The sequence below is a fragment of the Vanellus vanellus genome (assembly GCF_965231255.1).
Source record: "Vanellus vanellus genome assembly, contig: HAP1_SCAFFOLD_38, whole genome shotgun sequence".
NCBI classification, from domain to species: domain Eukaryota; kingdom Metazoa; phylum Chordata; class Aves; order Charadriiformes; family Charadriidae; genus Vanellus; species Vanellus vanellus.
The window spans coordinates 1,396,442-1,420,655 of NW_028126614.1; the positions used below are offsets into that span (position 1 = coordinate 1,396,442).

Sequence of the window (24,214 nt, forward strand, 5' to 3'; positions counted from 1 at the left end):
GTGGAGGGCAGCAAGGGGACCTTTTCTTCGGGGTTGTCCTCTCCTCCCGGGCTCCGCGGCCCCACGCCGCAGCCCAACGACCCCCCCGAGATGGGAAGAGAGCACGAGAACCATCTCTGCTCAACAGCTTCTTCCTGCAAAGGGGCAGGAAAAAGGAAGAGGAAAAGGCACCTTCCCACTTGCCTCCGGGCTCATCCCACCCTGCGAGAGAGATGTGGTTTTGCGACGAGAGGGGAGGAGGAAAAAACACCACAGAGAGAGAGCCAGGGAGGGAAAAGGAAGGAAAGCGGAGGGACAGCGGAGGGGCCGCCCGGGGACACAGAGCCCCAGGTCTCGCCTGGCCGCTCCCGCCACCACCCGACGGATTGGAGGGGTTTGATCTGAAGCGCTGCCTTATATTAATTTAACAGCCGGGGGAGGAGAAGGCGCCGTTTCTGCCTTTTGCAGCTTCCAGGCTGACGGCAGAGCTGAAACAAGAAAAATAATTATCATCAAACAAACAAACAAACAAACAAAAATTCCCATAAAACTCCAATGTAAAACTGGAGCGCAGGGAGCAAATGCTTTTCCTTCGCCTCGGCCCAACCGCTCGGGTGCTCCGCGCTGCCCCCCCACGGAGGGCATCCCTCTCCTGCCAGGGAGAGACAGAAGGGCGAACTGAAGGCAGGACCCCAAACCAGACCCGAGAACCTGGTCGCGATGAAGAAGAAAGTGGAGAATGCGTCACATACAACAGAAACATTCAGAGTTTATTTTTGGGGAACAAAAGAAAGATAAATAGAAAAGGAGTGAGATATTAAAAAAATAGCACCGAACGATGAAGCAGCAGCAGTCCCTCTACTGCTACAAAATGGCAACAACCCACACACGAACACACGGAGGCGGAACACCACCGAACTCCCACTGACTGTCATGTGCACCTCAGTTTGCTGCTCTGGAGAGAGGGAATGCCTGAAGCACACCAAGGACAGCTGAAACCATCGCCGTGGCTTAAAGGGGAATCCGCCAACTGGAAAACAAAATAAAAGCGGTTTCTGCCCATGTCTGCGTGGGCACATCCCCGAGTCACGTTCTCATGCCTCTCCTTCAAAGTCAAGATTCCTAAACATGAAAACTGGAGTTGGGGGGATGGAGGAGAGAGAAAAGGAGGGAGAGCGTCATCAGTGGGGCTGCTGCCCCGCTCGTGAGACCGCGCCAGCAGAGAGGAGCTGGTTCGTGTGCCGCAGCCCTCGCCGCTTGCTCGGCATTGCCGGCAAAAAAAGAAAAGCCGTAGGCATGTGCCACAGCTTGCAAAGGAGCACGGCCACGTTCCCACGCGATCCTTTACCTCTTTTCTCCCCAGATTCAGACTGTTTCCATGCTCATAGTGAGAGCCTTCCACACGGGTGTTTTTGATATCTCTTCCGAGATATTAATCTCCGAAGGATCAGTCCTGCAATAAATATTTGGGACAGCAATCCATGACTGCGGGAACTGACGCCACCCAGCGCATCAGCACCAGCAAGAGGAACGGGGGGGAGGAGAACCAAAGCTGCGCATAAGCACAGCGGGTTGGGCGGGAGGAGGAGGTTTGGAAGGCGAGCCGGAGAGCCGCAGAGCTACAGCTCTGTGCAAAGGCTCTGCACAGAATCCCAGACTGGTCAGGGCTGGAAGGGCCCTCTGGAGCTCACCCAGTCCCACCCCCGCCAGAGCAGGGGCACCTACAGCAGTGGCACAGGACACCTCCAGGCGGGTTTGGAATGGCTCCCAAGTGGGAGACTCCCCCACCTCTCTGGGCAGCTGTGCCAGCGCTCTGCCGCCCGCCCTGCCCATAAATTTGCTCTTCCCGCCAAGCTGAGTGCATGGCGCTGGGATGCTCAGCAAAGATAAACGTGGAGAAAATTCTGCCAACCCCCTTCAGGCTAATCTTGCCGGGGGTCCTGCTGCTTGGTGGGGCTTTACCTGTCGCTGCTTGGCTTTGGGATATCCGCGCTGCTGGTCTTGCCCAGCTGCAGCCAAACGGAGTTTGCAGCAGCAGCTTCCATCATCTCCTGGGACTCCTGACATAAAAAGGGACAAATCAAAGTTCTCTGTCTATGATCGAAGTGGAGATAAACTGAACACCCAGCAAAACCCACATGCTGCCCTCTCCTTCTGACCTTCTGTTAGCGCAGCCGGGGAAGGACCTTTCACTCCAAACATTTTGGGAGGGGGTTAAAACCACCCTTATGAGCAAATCTTTCCATCATAATTATAATGTTTATTATAAATGGCACCTTTAAAAATTGTACCGCTATTCAAGTGTTAAGCTCACTGCTAATTTAAAAACAAGGTTATGATGCGGGATCCAGGCTGTCAGGATCTATTTCTATTGAGTTCGGATCTTCCCCCAACATTTCAAGAGAAGCTGTGACGGAAAGAGGCAATCTCAGAGCCCGAGGGAGACACCCACCCCCGAGCACTCAGCAAGCATCACCTCTTCTTCTTTGGCTTCATTTTTGGCATCGGCCAACTTCTTCCTGCTTTCTGGCATAAGGTCATCCAAAAAGCTGAGCTCCCGCTTTGAGAAGCAGAAGTCCATCACTTTCCGGACAAACACGAGAGCCAAAACCTTCACAAAATAAGAAGGAAGAGGGGGTGAGGTCTGAGATGATGTTACATCTCACTCCGACGCTGCAAACGTCCCGCTGCTGAGCGGCACCGGCTCTTACCATCATGGGAAAGATGATGGCAGCACGGGACACCTTGATGGCCCAGAGCAGGACGAGGCAGATGAGCTGGATCACGGTGAAGAAATGCACCTTCCGCAAGGGAACGTGCCGCAGGTAGATGAAATCCGGCTGGTGTTTTGCCGGCATCCAAAAGAGCTTCAAGCGGTCGAAGAACTGCAAAATAAAAGCAGAAAAGTTACCCCTTGGGGCTGCGGAAAGTTTCTGGCCCTGTTGGGACGTGGAAGGAGTTTTCAGGATCTCGCGTGCAGTGAGAAATCCTGGATCCCACTTTGTTCCTCCCGGGAGCAGCACCCGTTTTCCCTTTGCTCCATCTATAAACCAGTGTGTCCATGAGAGCTGCCCACCAAATTGCAATTATTCCACATCCTTCTATTATAGAATCACAGAAAGGTTTAGGTTGGAAGGGACCTCGAACACCAGCCAGTCCCACCCCCTGCCCTGGGCAGGGACACCTCCCACCAGCCCAGGTTGCTCCAAGCCCCGTCCAACCTGGCCTTGAACACCTCCAGGGATGGGGCAGCCACAGATTCTCAGGGCAACCTGCGCTGGTGCCTCACCACCCTCACAGGAAAAATTTCTCCCTGATATCTCACCTCAATCTGCCCTCTGTCAGTGTCAAACCATCCACCCTCATCCCATCGCTCCCCTCCCTCATCCAGAGTCCCTCCCCAGCTCTCCTGGAGCCCCTTTAGGCACTGGAAGGGGCTCTGAGGGCTCCCCGGAGACTTCTCTTCTCTGGGCTGAACCCCCCACCTCTCCCAGCCTGTCCTCCCAGCAGAGGGGCTCCAGCCCGCCCAGCAGCTCCGGGGCCTCCTCTGGCCCCGCTCCACCAGGTCCATGGCTCTCCTGTGCTGTGGCCCCAGAGTTGGAGGCAGCACTGCAGGGGGTCTCCCCAGAGCAGAGCACAGCAGAGGGCACAATCCCCTCTCGCCCTGCCGGCCACACTGCTGATGCAGCCCAGGATGCGGTCAGCCTTCTGGGCTGCGATCGCGCATTGCCGGCTCACAGTGAGCTTCTCATCAGTCCGCACCCCCAGGTCCTCCTCAGACCATCTCACCCCCCCTCCCTGTTCTTCTATAAAAATATATGTTTAATATATTCTATTCTTCTGTTTGTTATTTGGCATTTCTCAGCCCACTGAATCCCCCAGTGAGGATTCCCACCGGCAGTAGAAATCGCCTTCGCTTTGCACTGAATTCCCCCATTTTCACCACACCAAACACTGCCCTGTCCCAAACCGTGACGCAGAGCGCACTGAACTTGCCTGGTCCTCCCGCCCTACGTACCTCCTGTGCCCCCACCAATCTTTTCATTATACAAAATACTTTCACTGCCTGCTTTTGGGGAGGTTTTCTCCCACACCACTGCTTTTTTCCTGCGTCTCTGGAGATGACACAGCAGGGAGCTGCACGCTGTAAGAGTCCGTACCTGAATCCCTCTGAGCGATGACACACCCATGTAGAGAAAGACACCGTAAAGCACAGGCATGGGTATAAACTGAGAAATTAAAAAAAAAGAATGCAATAATTTATTTTTTTAATTGCTTTTTCAGTATTACTGCTCTCTTCTAGAGGCACTGCCTAAAATTGCCTAAAGCTTTCCAGTTTCCACAGGGTTAGAGATGTGTCACCTCTTAACCCGTAGAGGTTTTGTGCGTGCGAGTGAGTGAGTGAATGCTCTGCTTTAGGCTGAGCTTCTGAGTTACGTTTCATTAGAATAATCCCGTTTTCCTGAAAGGTTGGAGGAAAATAGGTCATTTCACCCATGAAACTGTACGCCACGTTTTGTGACGGCAGAAGAACATTTCTACACATTTTTGTGGCAACACGCAAAAGCGAAGTGCCTCCTTTTAGCCTAGAGCTGCGGTGACTTTGTGGGAGGAACACACAAGGAAGCCCACGGGGATGATTTTGGTATGTTTAGCTACTGGGAACGGCTGTTGGGAGGCATTTGGGGGAGCCAATTGCATCCCATAAGGTGCTGCCTGCTTGAAAGAGAGCAGTGTACTGGTCTGAATCCACTTCATCATAACCCATAAACACAGGTGGGCCTGAGAGACACCTGGGAATTAAAGCAGTTGTCCTGCTCGCTTGCCTCGAGGACACCAAACTGGTGGAAAGGGTAACTGAGGCTGGTTCCCACCGTGGGCCAAGCCTCAAGGTTTGGGATCGCCTCCTCCTCTGCTCCACACCTACTCAGGCCTGGAGGGAGGGGATGGTTTTTGTATAACCTCCAAAAAGCTCACGCTTGTTGGGCGTTTTGCATTTTCCTCTTACCTTTAACACCGAAGTGAAGAAGACAGAGCAGCCCATGAGCACAAAGATCATCAAGCCGGTGACTCTCTGCTCTCGTATCCCCAGAAACTTGGGTTGTTCTCCTGGAGCTGAGCAGCCAGACTCCACTTTGAGGCTATTCACGTGGGTGATGGACAGGACAGTCGCAGCCACAAACCAGGGCAGCCCCATCACGGAGCACACCCCGAGCATCACGGCCACCATGAAAAGGTCCAGGTGGTACCCGCATCCTTTCTGTGGGTAGCAAAACAAGGAACAGAGCATCTCACAGCACAAGAGTGAGGACAACGTTGCGACTCAGACTCAAACCCTACTTGGGCGCAAGTCACCCTCTTGAAAATTTAAGAGAAGAATTGGCAAAAATAAGGATGGATCCGGTCTTTGCGCAAGCACCTTGCATGAATATCTGGCAGGAGTTCAGACCAAGTGGATTTGGGAGGTTTGTGCAATAGCTACTTCTCAAAAAAAAAAAACCAAACAAAAAAGACTATTTTCATTCATAAAGAAAGTTCTACCACTGGCAAGCAAGGCGTGACCCCGAGTTATCCCTGGCAGTGTGTCAAAACAGTTCGTTCCCCCAGCTCCTGCTGGCGTTTTGAAACAAAAACACGCTTCTATAGTGCTCGAAAATTAATTTGTTCCTCCAAAAGATTGCTCATCTGAACTGCCCTCGTTTGCTCCCTGTGACATCACTAATCCAGCAGAGCATCCTGCCACACAGCCTGACATTGTCCCAAACCAACGCCTTCACAAAGCACTTGGCATAGGAGCTTCTCCCCACACCTGCAGCCCAGAGTGGGGTGGGGATGGGGTCAGCTCTTGCAGCCCCTTACCTTCAGCTTGTGCTCCTTCCTGTTGACAATGACAGCCGTGATCTGCTGATCCATGAATATCAAGATGGTGCAGAGCAGAGCTGGGATGGGCGCGGCCAACACTGTCCACCAAGGGTTGGGCCCTATGGGGTTGACCAACCACCCGCGGTCGTCTCTGGTAGGCTGCAACAAAGCCAAAACACACATCAGGATCAACTCCCAGCCCAGCCACTTCACTGGCTTTGATTTTCCTCTCCATCGCTGTGCCGCCTCATCTCCTGGCCCTGCCTTCATGTCACCCTCTCCTACGGGGTTCAGCAGTGCCAGCGTCCTCATCGCAAGCACCTATACATACTTCTGTAGGTATCAAGTTTTGGGGCTGGCGTCTTCTTTCCAGAAGGAAACAATGCACTCGGAGGTGGAAGAGGAGATGGTAACACCACCAGCATCTCCAGACTCAGCCCTGTCCTGTCCCAGCATCACCTTGTGGCATCCCCAAGGGCTGAAAGCGGCTCCACACCAAAACACCCCATTACCTTGAACATGTGGGGGACGTGGAGCTTCGGCGACGGGATCCCAACCAGGAAGTCAATGAGCACCATGACGACGATGGTGAGGAAGACACCAAAGTCACTTACTGCAGACCGTACCTGGGGCAAGAAAGCAGAGCTGAAAGGGACAGCACAAACGGGGCCATACCGTGAGATGGAAAAGTTAAAGACATCAACAGCATTAAGGCTGGTTAACAAATTCCCACCACTCTGAGAAGATGCAGCCAAATCCCTCGGTTAGATGCTGTTGCTGTGTTTGTACCTGCGAGATCTGGTGTCAGGCAATAAAACAAGTTTAATTAGGTGGAAAAGGGTGGTTTAAATTCAAACTTTAAAAAAAAGCCAATAAATATTAAAAAATAAGGAAACAGACGTCTGCCACTACAGCTGCACTCACAGCGACAATGGGAATAAGGCACTGAGGCATCATTTACTCCTCAAAAGGAAGAAACAGTGTCTTTTGTGTCTTTTTCTATGGCAGTTCCTCATTTGAATCAACTTTCCCCTTGGGCACACCAGGTGAAAAAAAACACAACGAAAAAACAACAAACAACCAACTTTGGAAGACCTGATTTCCCACTGCCTGGGCAAAAAACCGCTCCGGGGCAGGTCGAGAGGCAGGTGGGAAACGCTACGATCGTTTTGCACTCCTGGAAATGAGTGAGGGACATCCAAGTTTGGCCTTCAAGGTCCAATATTTCCCAGTTTGACCAAGCGGTGGCAAACACTGCTTAGTGCTCCGGGAAAGCCATTTTGGGAAATGAGTGTGGAGACTGCTGCTGGCCACCGTCTTCTACCTACTCTGGTCGGGAAGTAACGGCTGGTCTTAAACTTCTTCAATAAGCCCGACAGGACAAAGGTGGAGAAGAAGAGGATGCAGCACCAGAAGAGGACATCGGGCGTGTAGGGGCCATCGTGTCCACAGGCAGGTCCACGAAACTCTCCATGCAAATACCGACATTCCTGGGGAAACAGAGCATCAGGACACAAAGGTAGTGCACATGCGGCAAGGAAACCTCGGATAACTAGGGGGTTTGGAGGATCTTGCTCCAAGATCTGTGACCTCGGGACTGCTGCTGCCAGCGGAGATTTATATTTAACGATCAACAGCAGCTGAATAAGTGACACATGGAACTACACAGACAGCGGAGAGAGGAGATGTGATGGGACACTGTACCACAGACCCATGGCACATCCTCTGCTTGAACAGCAGGTAACCGTGGCTGAAGAAGACACCAGAGGGGAAGGAAACACTGGAAACTCTTGGGGACGGGGAAGGAGGGAACGGGGAAGGAGGGCTAAGACAACAGCGACAGGAAAGGAGAAGAGACAAATTGTCCCTTCCCAGGGGCGGGCTCACAGGACACGGACAAGGGGGGTGAAGATGTCCATAAGAGCGTCCCACCCTGTGCCTGAGCTCTGATTCCAGCAACAATGGCCCAAGGGGCTGCTCAGACATGCAAGTTTATGCACGTACCTTCAGACAGCGCTGAGTAAGAAAGCAAGGCCTGGAGTTACTAGGAACCAATTAAGGAAGCTAATTATGGCCTTCAAGCATGAACTGAAGTCCTCCAACTTCTCCAATAACCAAAGCACCCACTGAACCTTGCTCCCAGACAGAACTGCTGTCCTGAGGATAACAGTTATTGCCCACCATGTCGGGGATGAGGTGGACTCTCCTTCCCAGGCCCAAGGGGGTTAAACCCACACCTTAGACTGAAGTAATGACTTTTCAGAGCACCACTGGCACAGTTGGAAGCCCATCATCACCTGAAGGGCTCTGAGCTTTGCACCAGGCCAGTGCCCCTGGACCCCGCGGCCACGGCACGAGGAAGCAGTGACTCGGGGCACTTACAGTCACCGTGAGGTTCTCCCAGGTGATGCCAGACACATTGATCTTGTTGCTCTCCCAGAACTGCAGGGTTTTGTTGCTGGGATGGGTCGGTGCCTCACACTTACAGCTGGGAGGAGAGAAGCCAAGACAGGGGTGAGGGGAAGGCGATGGAGGTGCAGCCCTGAGCTCCTGCCAAGGGGCAGCGGCGTTTTAGGAGGAAGAAACCCACTAGGAGATGGTGAGGAAGTCCAGCTTGCTGTGCGTGTGCACAGGGTAGGTCACTCGCAGGTGACTCAGCTTCTCCAGAGCCTCGTAGATGAAGATGATGCAGATGAGGGAGGCAAAGGCTTCTTCGGTGAAGCGGGTGATGTAGCACACCAAAGAGCTAGCATCAGTGGCCACCAGCACTATGCAGAAGAAGGCGGTCCACAGACCAATGCATGCCCGGAGAGAGAGATAAGAGAGCGCGTAGTCCCTGGGAAAGCAAAAGAAAACGCAGGGTGGAGAGGGCAGCAAGAGACTCCAAGCCGTGCCTTCCTTCGGGGAAAGTCGGCAGCAATTCAGGAGCGTGTCAAGGCTGCGGATGGTAAATGCAGTTTCCGGTCCTACGACAGACAGCCTCGGGGCTGCGGCACAGGGTGTGGGCCCGCAGGAGGAGAGGCTAATTAATCCTTATTTAACAATGACCTTGTGTTAATGCCTCGGAGGCTAATTGAGGTCAGGTCCCTGTTGTGGAAGGTGGTGTTCTCCCACATCACCCCGATGCCCTAACAGCGAAACCGGCTGGGTTTGCACCCAGTTACCTGCTGCCAGCAAGTTGGGGCTTCATAATAAATTTAATTGCAATAAGGGGGTTAATCTCCCATCACAGTTGCCACAACAAAAAGACTGTCATGGAAAATATCCATTTCGCCTGAAAAGCTCCTGCTTTCTCAAAAATCATCAAAACATTGGACCAGAAAACTCTTTGGATATGTGGGTAAAATATATTTCCACTTCCAGCAACAATCATGCAAAAAAGTGCCCGAGTTTGTACTGAGAGGAAAGCAAATCTTCCCTCATTCCCAAACCAGAGTCATTTGTCTCATCTTCCCTGTGCAGCCCAGCTTGGGCATCCACATCCTTGTGGTTTCTCCTCCTGCTCTTTCACTTTAACCCTAAAAACCCCAAACCACCCATCCATCCTTCAGAGACCGAGGGCTCCTGCACCGTCACATACTAAAGCAGCAGCGCGTGATGTCTGTGACACAGAAGACAACTTAAATCCACCAACTACCACTAAGAAAAACATCTTTTCTCCATCCCTGCCTTCTTCCAAAGGCGCTCGCAGCACCTGGCCGCAGCAGCCAGCCTTACTTGCAGAATTTGTAGAGGATCTTCTCGAACACGAGGACGGGGCCGGTGCTGCCGAGGATGGTGAGAGGTTGGCCAGCAAAGAGGGAATACACCACGCCGGTCATGGATGCGCCCAGCAGCGACTCCATGGCACTCTGTCCGGGGAAGAGAGGCAGCAGTGAGTAATTAAGTCATTAGAGGGAAAAACACAAGTGCAAATTCACTGCAGCAAGGACTTTTGCATGAGTTTTGTCCTCCCCCATGCCACCCAACAGAGAGAGGTGCTCACTATGTGGCCGTTGGTCGCCTCCCCCAGCAGTCCCCCGAAGGTGATGATGGGGGACATGCAGGCACAGTAGAGAAAGAGAAAGGACGCCAGACACTGCAGGCTCAGACCATCCCGAAAGTCACTCCAGAACCAGGGGGCTTTTCGCTTCACATCCCGGATCAAACCTCCAAAGAGCCTGGAGGAAGGAAAAAAAAAAAAACACAACATTTTCGTGGAAGACCGCGTTAAGTTTTCTTGGCTGAGGAAGGACAATCATAAGCACAGAGTAACTTCCGTTGCTAAAAAGAAGTCTCCTTCTCCCATTTTAGCCCCAGTAGAAACTGAGGCATACAAAAAACCCCTCCAACAAAAAGAGACCAAACCTGAGAGCCCGTCCCCTCTTATTGCAACAGTCCCTCACTTTGAGAAGCAGCAGAGCTCTACCTGGAGGTACTTACACATCTGCTTCCACCCCAAAGCAAGAAAACCTGTGTGCAACCACGGTGCGGCTGAGCCCAGCTGCCCAAATCTCCCACCCACCCAGCCCAGGGGACCAAGCTGGGAACCTGGAGCCCCTTCACTGACCCAGTTCACCCCAAAACTCTGCTAGAAGGGAGGTGCACACTCAGATTTTAGGGGCAAACAGAAAAACACCCCACCAAACTATTTCAGTTCACACCTTCCTGTCCGCTCCAGTTCAGGACCGCTGTGCTTCTCCGGCTTGCTGTGAGAAGCGCTGTCATCGAGAGCTTCTGGCACCTTCCTTTTTTCCTGTTAAAATGGAAATAAGATAAAGATATGTCTTTGCAGCCACTGGCTTGTTTTGCTTTTTGGGCTGGGTACGTGACCTGTGAAGTTGGGCCCCTGAGCAGCACCCCCAGCTGTGCTGCCCTCCTGCCCGTCCCCCTCGTGCCTCCTTCTGCTGCAGCACCCACCTGCGAAGGGACGTTTTTCGGGGGCTCAATTCGGATGGAGGGATCCCACTCTCCTGGCGGCAAAACCATGACCTGATCCAGAAACTCATCGATGCCAGCCACCAGGTCAGCCCGGTTCTTGGCTTTATAGGCAACATCGTGGAAAACCTGCCGTAGGAGACAACCTGGTGAGAGCATGACCCATCTCGGATGTCCTAACCAGTGCAATAAGCTCTTGGCTAAATGCAAGGTCATTTCCCCCAAATCGCCTGTTGGAAGTGGCAGGAAATATTCCCCCCAAAGCAAAAATCTGTGCATCACAGTATTTGTAACCATCTCCACCAGGCTCCCGTCCCCCATGGCACACCACAGCCTTCTGCTTCAAGCAGAGAAGTTTCACTGGCCCTGGCAATGCCACCACTGGGGACAGCGTGCTGGGGACCCTGGGGAGAAGGATGAGGCGCGGGCTGCAGCCCAGGTGGGATTTTAGCCTCCAGCAGGCAGCTAACAGGGACAGCAAACCCTCTTCCTCACTACTACAGAGACAGGGAGAGGTGAAGAAAGCCCCAAAAAATGACCCGGAGATATCTCTTATCTCGTCACACCTCATCCGTCATGATAGTAGCCATGGACCTGCCGATCTCATGGTACTGATGGGCTTTTCCTCCTGGTCCAAGCAAAACAAACAGGAACCTAGGCAAGAAAACCAAAATGAGAGAGAAGAACATGGCCTCACTCAAAGGGCGCCCAAGGAAATCCCTGGGAGCTCCCAGCCCAGAGCGTGGCTCCAGGGGGGACGTGTAGGCTCACCGACTCCGGTGATGAATTTGAAACGCATCAAAACCAAACACAAATTTGAGGTTTGGGCCAACTTTCATTAAAATTGGCCAATGGGTTTAAAAGCTCCAGCAGGGAAGGGAGGAATGAAAGCACGGAGATGTGGGTGGGAGAAACGTGCTTGCTCCCACTGGCTGTGTTCTCCTGGGACGCCCAACTGATGCATGAATTTGGTGTTTTGTTGTGGTGTTTTTTTTTTTAAATAAAAACTTTGCGCTTCTCATTCAGACCTCGTTGGGATGGGAACTTCCATCATGCCCGAGAGGAGGACAGCTGGGGTCAGGCGGACAAATGCCATGATGGGCTGGCGAAGGAAATCCAGCTCTCCTACGAGCACGCTGCACGCTTCAGCCCCGGTAGGAATTTTCTTCATGAAGCGCAGCTCCGCCTGGGCATGACAAAGGATTTTCAGGCCATTACCCCAAAAGTAAAGCCCACCGCACTCTGCAGAACACTCTGCAGCCAAGTTTGCAAGAGCAAATCTGGCCTAAAAGCGTAAGAAAGCTACGAGTGTCTCACCTTGCTTAGATCCATCGCATGGCTGTCATGGTTCACCCCATTTTTAGCTTCTGCAGTGGTGGGAGATGGATGAGGAGTGAGTGTTTGGGTTGGGAGGAGAAAGAAAGACACTGAGAAAGACAGGCAAGGAGCAATCGGGACACTTCTCCTTTGCTGGGAGAAGTCTAATGGGGCCAAGCCCTGCAGAAACCTTCACCTGGTGCCAAAGCCTGGCAGAAACCCTCACCGGGTACCAAACCCTGCAGGAACCCTCACCTGGCTTGTCAAGGGGATGCAGGTCTAACTGCTTCTTGCTCATGTCAGCAAATGAGCAGACGATGGGGAGAAGGTTGTTTCTTTTCTTCTCGTTCTGATGGTGATGCTTCTTCAAAAGCACTTCTCGAACTTTCGCCCGCATGCGCTCATCAAACCCCGCGGACTGCTCTTGCTGGCCCAGGATCATATCTGGAGATGGCAACGGGAAACGAAGCCGTCAGAGCAGAAAGTCCCCAAGCCCCGACCCCTCAAGCCCCCAGCGAAGGCTGCGCCACGCAGGATACCCTAACGCGGGCTCAGCCTTGCTTAGCAAGACATTTTAACGCAGTTCAGCCTTTGCAGCGAAAGGAAGAATTCTCTTTTGCTAAAAGCCATCATCAAAGTGCTTATTCATCACTCCGCTCAGATAATTATTCCCCATCCTAGATAATGACATTTTTTTGCCCAATCTGGCGTTTCTAGACAGACTCTCTAGACTCGACACATTTCAACAAATTATGAGCAATCTCTAGCACAGACTTTCCCAGAGTTTCCTTTGCCCATCAACTGCAATTTGCCAAACACAGGGAGAAACGTGCTAAGAACGGCTCCGACTTCTCCAGCTCTTGCAAGGGCTGAATGGAGACCTGCCAGTCAAAGATAATTTCTCCAAAGCCGCTTTTTCAATTAACTTCAATTATCTTCCCCACAGAAATATGCTGCTTGGTCACCTGCCAAATAAACTCTGCCTTTAAAGCTCTTAAATCCTGGATGTTAAGGCAAGAGGAAAAAAAAAAAAACAAAGAACGGGAGGAAACAGCTTGTAGTAAGCAGTTTATTTAAGGAGGTTCAGCTCTTAGGCAGACTCCGTGTTCCTGAGAGCAGCCTGCCAAGCCCTGACACTCCTTTCTGGCAAGAGAATATTCTCTAATCGCCTCTCTGACCCCACAAATTGCTTTCAAAAGGCTCCCATACTGGGAGAAAAAGCTGATGTGACTGTTGTACACCCAGTCTACATCCAAAAAGCAACCCACCATTTAAAAACACAGCGGAGGTTCTGGAAAAGGACGTGCCATTGGGGCAGGGTTTGATACGGGAGTGAAGGGCACCGCGGCAAATTGAGCTCGGCTGTTCCCGGCGGGACGCAGCGTGCTCAGTACCTGCGATCTCTTCAATGCTGTTGGCACAAACGTCCAGCAGCACCATCCCGTTGCTGATGCAGCTCCGCAGCTCAAAGAGGCTGTGCAAGGACAGCGTGGCCACGTAGGGCTTGCTCCAGCGCTCACCGCCATCTTCCACGTCCTCCTCAAACTTCAGCCACCTGCGGACATTGGGCACGATCAGCCCCGTTGCAAGAAAACAGCCTCAGCTCTGCAACCCCTTTGGTGCAGCTACGGGGCGGCAAGAGGAGAAGGCTCCGCGCATCGGCACCTGCAGCTGCAAAAGCTTCACGTCCCGGAGAGCGGAAGGCAGAGCCCACGGCCGCGACCGCAGCCGGCGGCAGGGATTTACCTTGCCGTTTCCTTCCACTCGGCATCTTCACCCGCCTTCAGGAAGATCTCATCCAGCTCAGTGAACAAGTGGTGGGGAACATGCTGCTCGTCCTCCTCGGTGCTGAGGATGAACTGCACCCGCTGGGATGGGGTGTCTGGGGGCAGAAGATAAATCCCGTTACCACACCTGCATTCGACCCGTCACGCTCACACGCAAAGTGGCCATCGATCGGCACCAGTTCAGCCCTAAATATTGGGCTGGCCCCTCTCCCCCGGGTCTGGCCGGGCTTGCACAGAGCCACGGAGAAGGAGAAGCATCTATTGCACCTCTGCATAAGGACGGGCCACTTTCCTTCCCCACGTTTCCATTTTTAAAGGCAGGATCCCTCTACGGAAGACCAGCCTCAATCCATTATGCCTTCAACTGCCTCCCAAATAATGCCACTTTCCCTCAGAAGAACAGCAAACCACACAAATCAGCCACACAGACCTGCTTGCAGAGGACCCCGGCACCCACGCAGCCCCGAGAAGGCTCGTGAACACTGCGGCGGGACTTACAGTGGTAGCCCTGCTCCATTGGGGCACAGTCCTTCTCCCGTTCCTTCTTCCGATGCTTCTGGCGGTGGGGTCGGTGGTGCCGGTGGCGCCGGTGGCTTTGCCTCACCAGCGGCATCCGCACGCCCACGGACAGGGTGCGGTGGCCTGCGAAAAAAGCAGTGTTCGCATCACTCTCGATATTGCGGAGATGGTTGACGCCGCTGCCACGATTAAACCAGCGCAGCCATGCCAGGAGGAAACACCAACTTCTCTTCATTTTAGTTTCACTGCATCCCTGAATGTCAGAGACATCCTTTTTTCCAAGCCTGTTTTACTCTAACTTTGCAACAACAGAGCAACAACAAGCGATGGCTCCGGGTCACCTAAAAGTGCCCTGAAAATATCAACCCTTGTCTAAAATTCCAGCTTTGGCTGGACAACACTCAGACCTGCTCATTAAGCAGCGACAGAAGGTAATTATTTTTAAAATCTTTGTATGGCACAAGGCAACAAGAGGAGATCCAATCAGTCCTGTGATAATGAAGTCTGGAACAAAAAAAAAAGAAAATCACAGCCCTGTGTCTGCAGCCATCAAATTATTCTCCTGACCTCTCCAAGCCAAGAGCAGCCTGAGAAAACAAGCTGGGAACTACCAAGGTCTGTGGCCAACGCTCACACCGCAGATGCCATGGGGGCTTTTTCCCCTCTGTCTAAAAGCCATAATATTAAAACAATGTGAAAATAACTGTGCTTGCTTATTTAGAAGCACGCCACGTTTCGCTGCAGGTGATGCATACGCTGAGCACAGGACGCGGCAGGGACTTTGCGCAACAGAAAAACGCGTGGGGCTGGTGGCACCTCTCCCGACTCACCTTCCAGCTCCTCCTTCTCATAGTGAATAGTGACAGCGGTGCTCGTTCTTCCCTGGTCAATCACCGCCTCCTCGTCGTGTCTCTGTTTAGTGAGGAGAAGAAGATACAAGTTGGGACCAGGTGAGGAGAGCTCCCTTACGTCTTCCCAGTCATCACCCATCCCTGCGGCCACGTGAGCCCAAGAGCATCACACCTCTGCGTGTCTCCTCCTCCAGGCACAGCCCAAAAAACACGGACTTGGAGGTTTTTATTCCCATACCCAAATAAAACCACCTGTAATGTCACCTGTATTGTATATACCGTGAGTCTGGAAGGATTTACTAAAAGGGGAGACAGTTGAGTGTTTCAAACCAAAACCAAACCTCCTGCTTCGTTCTTGTGGTTCCTTTCGAAAAATTAAAATTAAAAAAGGGATTTCCAAACTGGAGGTGGAGTGGGGTGGGGGAACCCAACTCCACACTTTTGAGCACAGCCAGTTTCATTCTCCAAAAGTGATACCTGCAGGACTCACTAGATGGCACTTGGCCACAGGACATGGCCACCATCAACCTCCAAAGGCCCTCAAGAACCTGCAAGGGTGAAGCTTCGACTTCAGCCCAACCAGGCTCGGGCTTCTCTTGCTGCAAGCATGCTTTCCACACAAAACTGCATTTTTCTCCTCAAAAGAAAAGCCAAAGGCTAACAGCTAATGCCCTCCTTGGCTGAAATACCACTGCCAGCGCTGCACAAAGAGCATCTGTGCCTTAAAAGCCAAAGGAGAATTACAGGCGTTCTCTTCTCCCCTTGCCCCCGGGGCTGGGGAAGGGCATCACCGGGATCACCACGCTCAAAGAAATAAAAACCCAACCACGTCTCACACTCGAGTCGCAACTGCAACTTTGAAAGGGCCTCCAGGAAACCCTTCTCTTTAGAGAAGAGCAAAACACCAGAAATCTGCTTTTTATCCCCCAAATCCCTGCTTCGACTGAATGGCATCACCTGCCGCTGTGCAGCAGCAACGCTCGGGAAGCTCACACCTCCCGCTCACCAGCTAATTTAATGAGCAAAAGGAACAAACGTTCCCATCTGGGAATGAGTTTTTTCTGGCCCCCGAGTACTAATTTCAAAGCCGACTTGCTGCGACCTCCCCACCACCTCCCGGCACTCGCCCGCGTCACCCGGCAGCCGGATTATGACACGCCTGTGGCTTTCCCGTCCTCTCTCCCACGACGATCTCCACCACCCTCCGTCCCTTCTTAGCAATGCGTCTGCTCCCCTCCAGATTTACCGGAAAAAAAACTCAAAAACCCAAACCCCATCCTCAGAAAAGGCACGGGACAAAAGGGGCTTAATCAAATCGCTTTAAATGGCAATTTTAGTAAAATCATTACTTAAGTAAAACACCAATTTGAATTAAATCACAATTTAAGTAAAATCGCCACCGAAATAAAACCCCAATTTGAATTAAATCACTGTTTAAATTAAATCGCAACTTAGATACAATCACAATTGAAATAAAATCGCAATTTAAATACAATAGCGAGCTTGAGTGTGTTACAGGGGTGTCAGAGTGGGAATAAACGGAGCGATTTGGGCATCACAGCTCCCCAAATCCCCCCCGAGCAACATGGGGAAAGTCTGCTTCTCTCTCAGAAACCATTTTGGCTCCGTGCTCCCACCCACGATGCTAAACCTGCCCCCGGCAGGGCACAAAGCATCGTCCCCCCGCATCCTTCCCTGCTCTGGCGACATGCCAGTGGGATTTTGGGAAGTCTCCCCCCCTTTTTGGGGGATGCGCAGACCCTTGGCACAGCCCTCCCACCTGTAACTCTTCCAGAAGTGTCATTTTGGGACGCTCCTCCTGCTTCATCCTCAAGTCGGTCACCGGTTTTGGGGGATAACTGAGCCTCCAGATCAATCAGAGGACCAAACCCTCCGACTGCAGACCAGTGACTCCCAGTTTGCACCATCTCCAGCACATAAACAGCGACCGTTGCTGGGATCGGAATGTTCAGGGTGACCCCGGCAGTTATTTAAAGCTATACACCCCAATACTGATCCCGCTTGGAAAACTTAGCGGATGGGGAGAAACCTGCTCTGTTTTGAGGAAAAACTATCCAGAATAGAGAAAAGGGGTGGAAACGCTGCATCTCGGCAGGGCAAAAGGTGTTACACAGTGTTTGGGTGTATTTGAAAGCCCAAACTGCCAAAAGACCACACGAGGCACAAACCCTTGGGGAAATGCCCGTTATGGGGCAGCCCTGATTTTCATCAACATTTCCTGCATCAAATCAGGGTGTTTCAGGGAGGTCTCCCTTTGGCACGGCCTCCGTCCCTTCGCGGCTTCCATAAACCCTCGTTAGACAGACCAAGTCCTACGCCGTACGGAAATGGCCAGAGAAGCCCCATGTTTTACTCTCCTCGCTTCCGCCAGCTATCTCCAGCCCTACCTTATTTTCCAAGCGGAGCTAATCCCTCATTTCCAGCCTACAGATTCATTTGCTGTCATGAACTTCCTCCCCGGCGCTGCTCAGCACAAAGGTTGACGGCCCCGGCTCGCCCTGAAAGGTGACACGGGGTGTAAAATAACACAGCGAAGGAGAGTGACACCGAGGGCTAATCCGTTAAAATCCCATCGGGATCCAAGCTCAGATCTCTGCTGCTTTTTTATTATTTAGTATTAAAGCTTCAGGCGCAAAGACAGGAGAAAGAAGCCAAGTGGGTCCGTGGCAAGATGCTCCGAGCATCCCATCGCCCTTCCCCAGTTGTTGCAGCATCCCCGAAATCGCAGCAAACCTCGCACAGAGATGCCACCAAAGGAAACGGTGCCACTCAAAACCCTCTTTTTCCCGATTAAGCCACTCAAATGGACTCAGAAAGGTTATTTCATTGAGGAAATGGCTGGAGGATTTAAGGATTTAATAAGTCTATGGGATCTGTGGATGCGTGGGCTTGGGATGGGACGGAGCAGGACAGAGAGATGCCTCCAGAAAGCGAATTATCCCATCCCAGGATGGGTAACAGCACTCACAGACGTTTCGCCTTCCCTCTTTGTCCTTCGCCACCGCTGCCAGGCGCCTGGAAAACATCAAATCATCGAAACGGGGCTGGGAAAGGGGATGGCGAGCTCACTTTTGAGTTTCGGAGCAGAGGGTGTTGTTCCATCTCAAGAAAACTTCTCCAAATTATTATTTTGCTGCAGGGTTTTTTTTGTCCCAGCAGGAGAGAGAGGGACTTTTGACTGTCCTGCCTCAGTTTACCTGTCTCAGTGCAACTCTTCCGGTTAGAAAGAAAAATCTTTCCCTGGGGAAGCTTTGGTGTAATTGAGGATAAGGAAAAGCACAAAGCAGAGGTTCAGGTCCGGCTTTGAGTCCTCCCGGTGCCGGGGGAGGCCAAAAGCATCGCACGAGCAGGCAAACTTCCCACCTCGGCCCCCTCATCCCGTCACACACAAGCTGGACTGGCCACCAGCAGCAGGAGGGAGGATTAATGTAATTAATCTCGCACAAAGTGTAATTAAAAACACTGATCCCAGTGTTATAAGGGGATGAGGGGCCAAACTGGGGGAGCTGCTCTGGTGGCGGAGCAGGAGACCCCCCTCCTCGCCCCTCTCCATCTCCATCCTACCCAGACGAAGCCACCGGCCCTGTGGCTCCCTCCTTTGCTATCAGCACCCTCCTTTGCTGGGTCAGCACCATCCCCTGCAGGGACCCCTCCGGCTCCTGAGCCAGGATTTGGGCTGTGACAGGGACTGGACTCGGGAGAGGACACATCTCCAGAGCCCCAAAGTGGGGCTGTGAGGGGGGGACACACGCAGGTCACAGATGAGCATCACCAGGACGTGACCATCATCCCTTGCTGGCAGAGACGCAAATTCCTCTCAGTCTTTCACCCGAAAGACTACACGTCACTAAAGAAAGACCGAAAATCTACACGTCACTATCACCTAAGGGGGAAACACTATTAAATACAATACCTTATTCTCTGCTGTTCTTATCTTCTGGGTCTTTCTGGAGCGGGGGCGACCTCGTGGTGGTGGACCCTCCGCAGAGCTCAGGCGCTGCCGAAGGCGAGAGATGGTGGGTGGGGTTTTCTTAGTGGTGGAAAGGGACCTGGTTGCCGGGCTGCACCGGCAGTTGCGCAGTTGCCAACGGGAGGAGGTCACCCTCTGGGCTTCTGCCGGCTTCGCCGCCCTTTGAAGACGTCTCCAGGGCCTTCCGATCCTGCCGTGGGCGATGGTATTTCACATGCGCGTTCCTCCCGTTGACTGTCCCAAACACCCTGGAAGGGAAAAAACAAACGGGGATTTTTAACTCCTTTTTTAAGAAAAAAAAATTTGTTAGACGACATTTCATTATTTCTAATTTTGTGAGTTTCTGGTCTGTTTTGCTGCGTGGTGCCACACAGTCTCTGCCAGTACCCCGGGTGGGACCTCGGTGGTTAAACATGGCAGATCATTAGGGATTAAAATAGTAGAATTAATGGCGCGACGGCTTAAAATCGGGTCGCACTGAAACTTGAGTGGCTCTGCGTGGCATGAGTGATGTCGCTTGGCACGAGCGACTGCAGCGCAGGAGCCCTCAGGCTGCAAACCGCAAGAAGGAACTTCAGTGGAACTTTTTTCTCAGCCAAACAAAGGAGAAACGCTGGGATTCTCACCCAAGGAGATGAACCGCCCTGAGCCTGTAATGGAAGGAAAGGGCCTTCAAAGAGAGAGAGAGAAACCGTTGTGGCTGCAGTCAGCGGGAGACGGAGGAGCCCCGAGTGCAGGGGAGACGGGAGGAGGATGGAACTGAGCAGGAACAATCCCGACGGGTTCGTTGCTCCAACGGGCGCAGAGGAAAAGCGGCTGTTAAACAAATGGTGGTGACAACACATGGCCACGTGCGGCATGGGACAGGTGCCCCAACACCTCAGGGAAGAGACCGTGAGGCCTTCAAAGGCACAGGAAAATACAGCGGTTTCAGCTAAAAGTCCAACAAAAGCAGCAGGTGGCAGCAGGACAGGGGGAATCCTCCAGCTGCCCGTAGTTCTGCTGCCCCCCGGCCATCTCGGAGAGTCTCCATCTGTTTGAGCCCAAAGCAGTGAGTTTCAAGAAGAAAAAGCGAGCAGCTCACCTTCCACACTGCCCGCAGGGAAACCCAGCCACATCGCCTGCGCCTCCAGCCCCGCACGGAGCGTCCCCAGGATGGCGGGAGGGACTGCCTGTGCCACGGGGTGTCTTTTCGCTGCTCTTCTGCTTCTTGGTGGACCCGAGCCGGCGCCTCTTCTTCGGGCTGCAACCAGCCTGTAAAGCAGACAGCCTGTGCTCATTTCTCCTGCTCCTCAGCAAGGGGGACAGCTAAAGCGAAAAACTAGCTGGAAACATCCCCAAACGGCCCAGGCAGTGAGGGGTTTATTTGTGTGCTGGGTGGAACGCGTTCTATCAGCCCCAGCCTGCCCCGCTGAGCTCCTCCAAACGCTAAAACAGCCAAAACTATGCCGAAATTCGATGGGGAGGATGGGGTGCAAAGACAGATGGTGAAAGAAAAAACATATTATTTCTACTGTCCTCAGCAGAACAGTAGAATTACTGAGAACTGAAGTGACATGCTTACCCAGTGTCTGCCATCAAAAAAACCCCTAAATAATATGTATTTCCGTGAGCCACATTTCTGCTTCCTGGCAAGGAACGTTTTGGCAACACCCACACAGAGGCGGATCACCGGCAGTTCCTGTGACGGAGCACTGGGACGTTACAAAACATCCCCGAAAATCATCAGCAGCAAGTTTAATGCGAAGGGGATCATTTCCGAGAGCCTGGGACAATGCGTCCATGGGGCATCTCGCACCCACCCCCGGCAGTTTTCCTACCTTCTCTTCAGCCTCCTCCACCTCATCCGTGCCTCGCTGGAGTCTTTTGGCTGTCTGTCCTGGTCGGGTGGCGCCAAACCTGACGTGTTTTTTCCTGGTGTAGTAATATTCCACACACTGGGCCACGGTCTTCGTCTGAATCTGTCAGGAGAAAACCAGAAGCGATCGATGAGGGAAATACTGCAGGAAAACACCGAAGGCACAGACCCACAACAAATCTATCCAGCGCTCTTTGTCTGTCCCCCCCTCTGTCTGCAGTCCCCACAGCACAATGCACAGGTGAGATCAGGCCGAAAACAAGCCCCCTTCTTCTGAAAGGGCCGTAAAGAAGCCTTGGGAGGGCAGAACTGTACATTATACGCCGATGGTCAACGGAATGTGTCATTATTCTTTTAATATTTCCCATATTTTGTACCAGAGAGATTAAATTGGTAATTTGGTAATTACACATTTGGAAAATTATGTATCGTACATAATTTGGTAATTACACATTTGGAAAATTATGTTTCGTACATAATTTGGTAATTACACATTTGGAAAATTATGTTTTGTACATAATTTGGTAATTACACATTTGGAAAATTATGTTTCGTACCGGTGTCTTTTTAGCATGAAGCTGCATCCCAAGGACAGGATTCCGACACGCCGTTCAAAAGACGACTTTTCTGGGTTAAAACTCCCCTCCACGCTACCAACCCGTGACCTGCCTCAGACTAACTGCTTTACCTTCTTCTGTATCAGGTGGAAATTCTTCTTATGCACATAAAAAGCCTCTTTAAACAACTGCTCCTCCAGGGGCGTCCAAGTGTCTGAGCCTGGGAAGAAACAGCCACGTGCAAATGATTAGACCACTCGCAGCCTACCTGAAATCCGCACAAGTTATTCATCACACATCCACATCTCTCCTCCTGTGGAAAGTGATTAGCCAATGCCACAGGGAATTCGTTAGCACGAGCAGTTATGGCTGCCAGCAGAGCTGCCGTGAAGCCGGCGTGTGAAAGGAGAAGCGTACAGCAGTGTGGGGCATCACTGTACAGGACAGCAGTGGGCTGGAACACAGGGACAAGGCACTCCCCGCGCCAAAAGGCCCCCGGAACAGATTAAAACGACAATTTTCCCTGTCCCGAAGAACATGAACCGTTGCTCGCACGTTTCTAAAAATCACTTCTTTCAATCAGAACAAAGGGAACGGCAGTACCCGCTCACATTCCCGGAGAAGGAACAAGCTCTGCTTCCACTTTACCTGCGTAATGATAATCAGCCAGAGGATGGGATTCAGGTCGCTGGGGTGCCCCAGACTGCAACATCTCCAGACCCTCCTGCGGGAGTTCAGAGAACAAGACTTAGATTCCCCCTCAGGAGGGACCTCAACTCTTCAGCCCACTGTAGGAAGAGGGTGCTCAGTCGATGCTCAGCAACAGCATGTCGGGGTCACCTCCGCCCACGGCAGTCGATGGGAATATTTCCTCAATCCACACTGATGTGTTTTAAGAAACCAGAACCTGCGCAGATCTCCAGGGACCAAGCTGTGGCACCCCAATGGCCACTGCTCGCTGCTGGAGTCCTTCTGGGTTCGTCCCTGCTGCAGGCAGAGCTGCCTGCAGGAGTAGGAGGACTTCTATTCTCCAAATTGTCAGAATTGACAAGAGACAAAACAAGCTCTTATTGATACACAGGGTCTGTCATCCCACAAGACCTTAATGCAGGCGGCAGCCAACAGGCAGCACGCAAGAACTCTGCCCCTTTAGCAAAGGGATTCGAGCCTGCGGAACAGAAAACTCAGGAGCGACTCCCAGCTCACCCCAGTACCAAAGACTGTCCTAATCTGGTAGGAATTCGAAAATAGCTGCTTCTTACCAGAGCTTCATGCAGGTGGTGCAAGGCATGCTCCAGGTTGGCTCTTCCCCCCGGCACCACATTGGAGCAGGTGAAATTTAGCAGATTTGTCACTAGAAATGCAACAAAAACCAACAGAAAGTCAGTTCCCATCAAGAAAGGGGGAAAGGTGCGATACAAGGCCGAGGGCAAACAGAGCAGACAGACTGGAGACCCAGAAAATGCACTGCAAAAAAGGCAGGTTATCCGCTATCGCTCTCTCTCCCTTCAGAGCAGCTTTGGGACCAGAAGCTCCAGAGACAGATCTCCCTTCTTCCGAGGTCACTGCAGTTGACGTGGGACAGCTACAAACACCCCTGACCGTCTCTCCCAGAGGACGCGACTGAGAGCCCCACCGGTTGTTGTCTGTTCACTGTCCCATCAGATCTGAGCACCCTCAGGTGCTACCAGCCATGAAGGCGGTCAAGGAAAGGAGGGAGAGGGTCCCAACGGACAAACAGCTGCTGTGAAAATGTGCAGTTTTTGACCCTTAGTATCTCAGGGGGAACCTGACAAGAAAAACGTTAAGAGAAACCTCTGTCCTGTGTTTCCAGGTTCGTTGCGATGTCTCCCCAGGGCTTCCACACCAGCGACGCTCCCTCCTCCTCCTCCTCCAACCGGGATCTGTCCTGGAGGTCTGGAATCTCTGCCTGAAAGTCGCTGCCGACGTTGACGTGTCTGAAATCGTTAAGGCAGAGGAGGTGAGGAAGCAGAGCTGGGAACAGCACGATAGCACGCACCCGCTTCGAAGGAGGGGACGTGTCAGGTACGGCAGTTATTTCCCAGCACAGCGTCACCAACTGCCCTCTAACAACTCCCACAGCCCCTTCTCGCCACCAACAGCATTACCGTTCCACCACGTGAGCCCTTTTGCGCCCCATCGGGCAAGAAAATTGCCGCTTCCTTCCTCAAACCCTGAGCAAACTGGCGAGGTTCACTCTGAGACCGACAGCCAGCAGCAGAAGAGCTGCGACGGTGGGCCAAGACCACCGTTGGAATGTTGTGTAGAAGGCGGGAGGCCGGCAACCGGCATGAGGTCAGCCTGAGTGGCAAGCCCAGCCTGGGCTAGCACTGGCCATTTCTGGCAAGCACGGGGGTATACTCCAGCCAAAATAACCCCTCTGTTACCCTCTGCAGCACTGCGGGGCAGTGGGAGAAGTGGCCGAGCCACGGGGAGTAGGTCAACGGCAACAGCGAGGGCTGGCAGAGCCCCGGCGCCAAACCAACCATGCACCCGCTCCTCAGCCCCCTTTCCCCAGGGTTTGCGGTTATTCTGACCACTGGGCCGGAGCTCAT

The 24,214-nt window shown here is 52.5% G+C and overlaps 1 protein-coding gene across 1 annotated transcript; it reads right to left on the reverse strand.

Annotated features, from left to right (window-relative positions):
- Positions 1-1,344: 1,344 nt before the first annotated feature.
- LOC309684885 (electroneutral sodium bicarbonate exchanger 1-like) lies at positions 1,345-24,214 on the reverse strand (the record flags this gene model as incomplete). Its single annotated transcript, XM_082500729.1, has 24 exons — positions 1,345-1,432; positions 1,942-2,039; positions 2,456-2,590; positions 2,691-2,864; positions 4,140-4,208; positions 4,988-5,239; positions 5,839-6,000; positions 6,354-6,467; positions 7,170-7,331; positions 8,224-8,329; positions 8,432-8,677; positions 9,559-9,692; positions 9,827-10,001; positions 10,485-10,576; positions 10,741-10,887; positions 11,325-11,412; positions 11,787-11,944; positions 12,076-12,185; positions 12,331-12,519; positions 13,470-13,630; positions 13,822-13,957; positions 14,361-14,504; positions 15,212-15,293; positions 24,197-24,214. 24 exons carry the CDS (start codon positions 24,212-24,214, stop codon positions 1,345-1,347), a joined length of 3,240 nt encoding a protein of 1,079 aa, XP_082356855.1.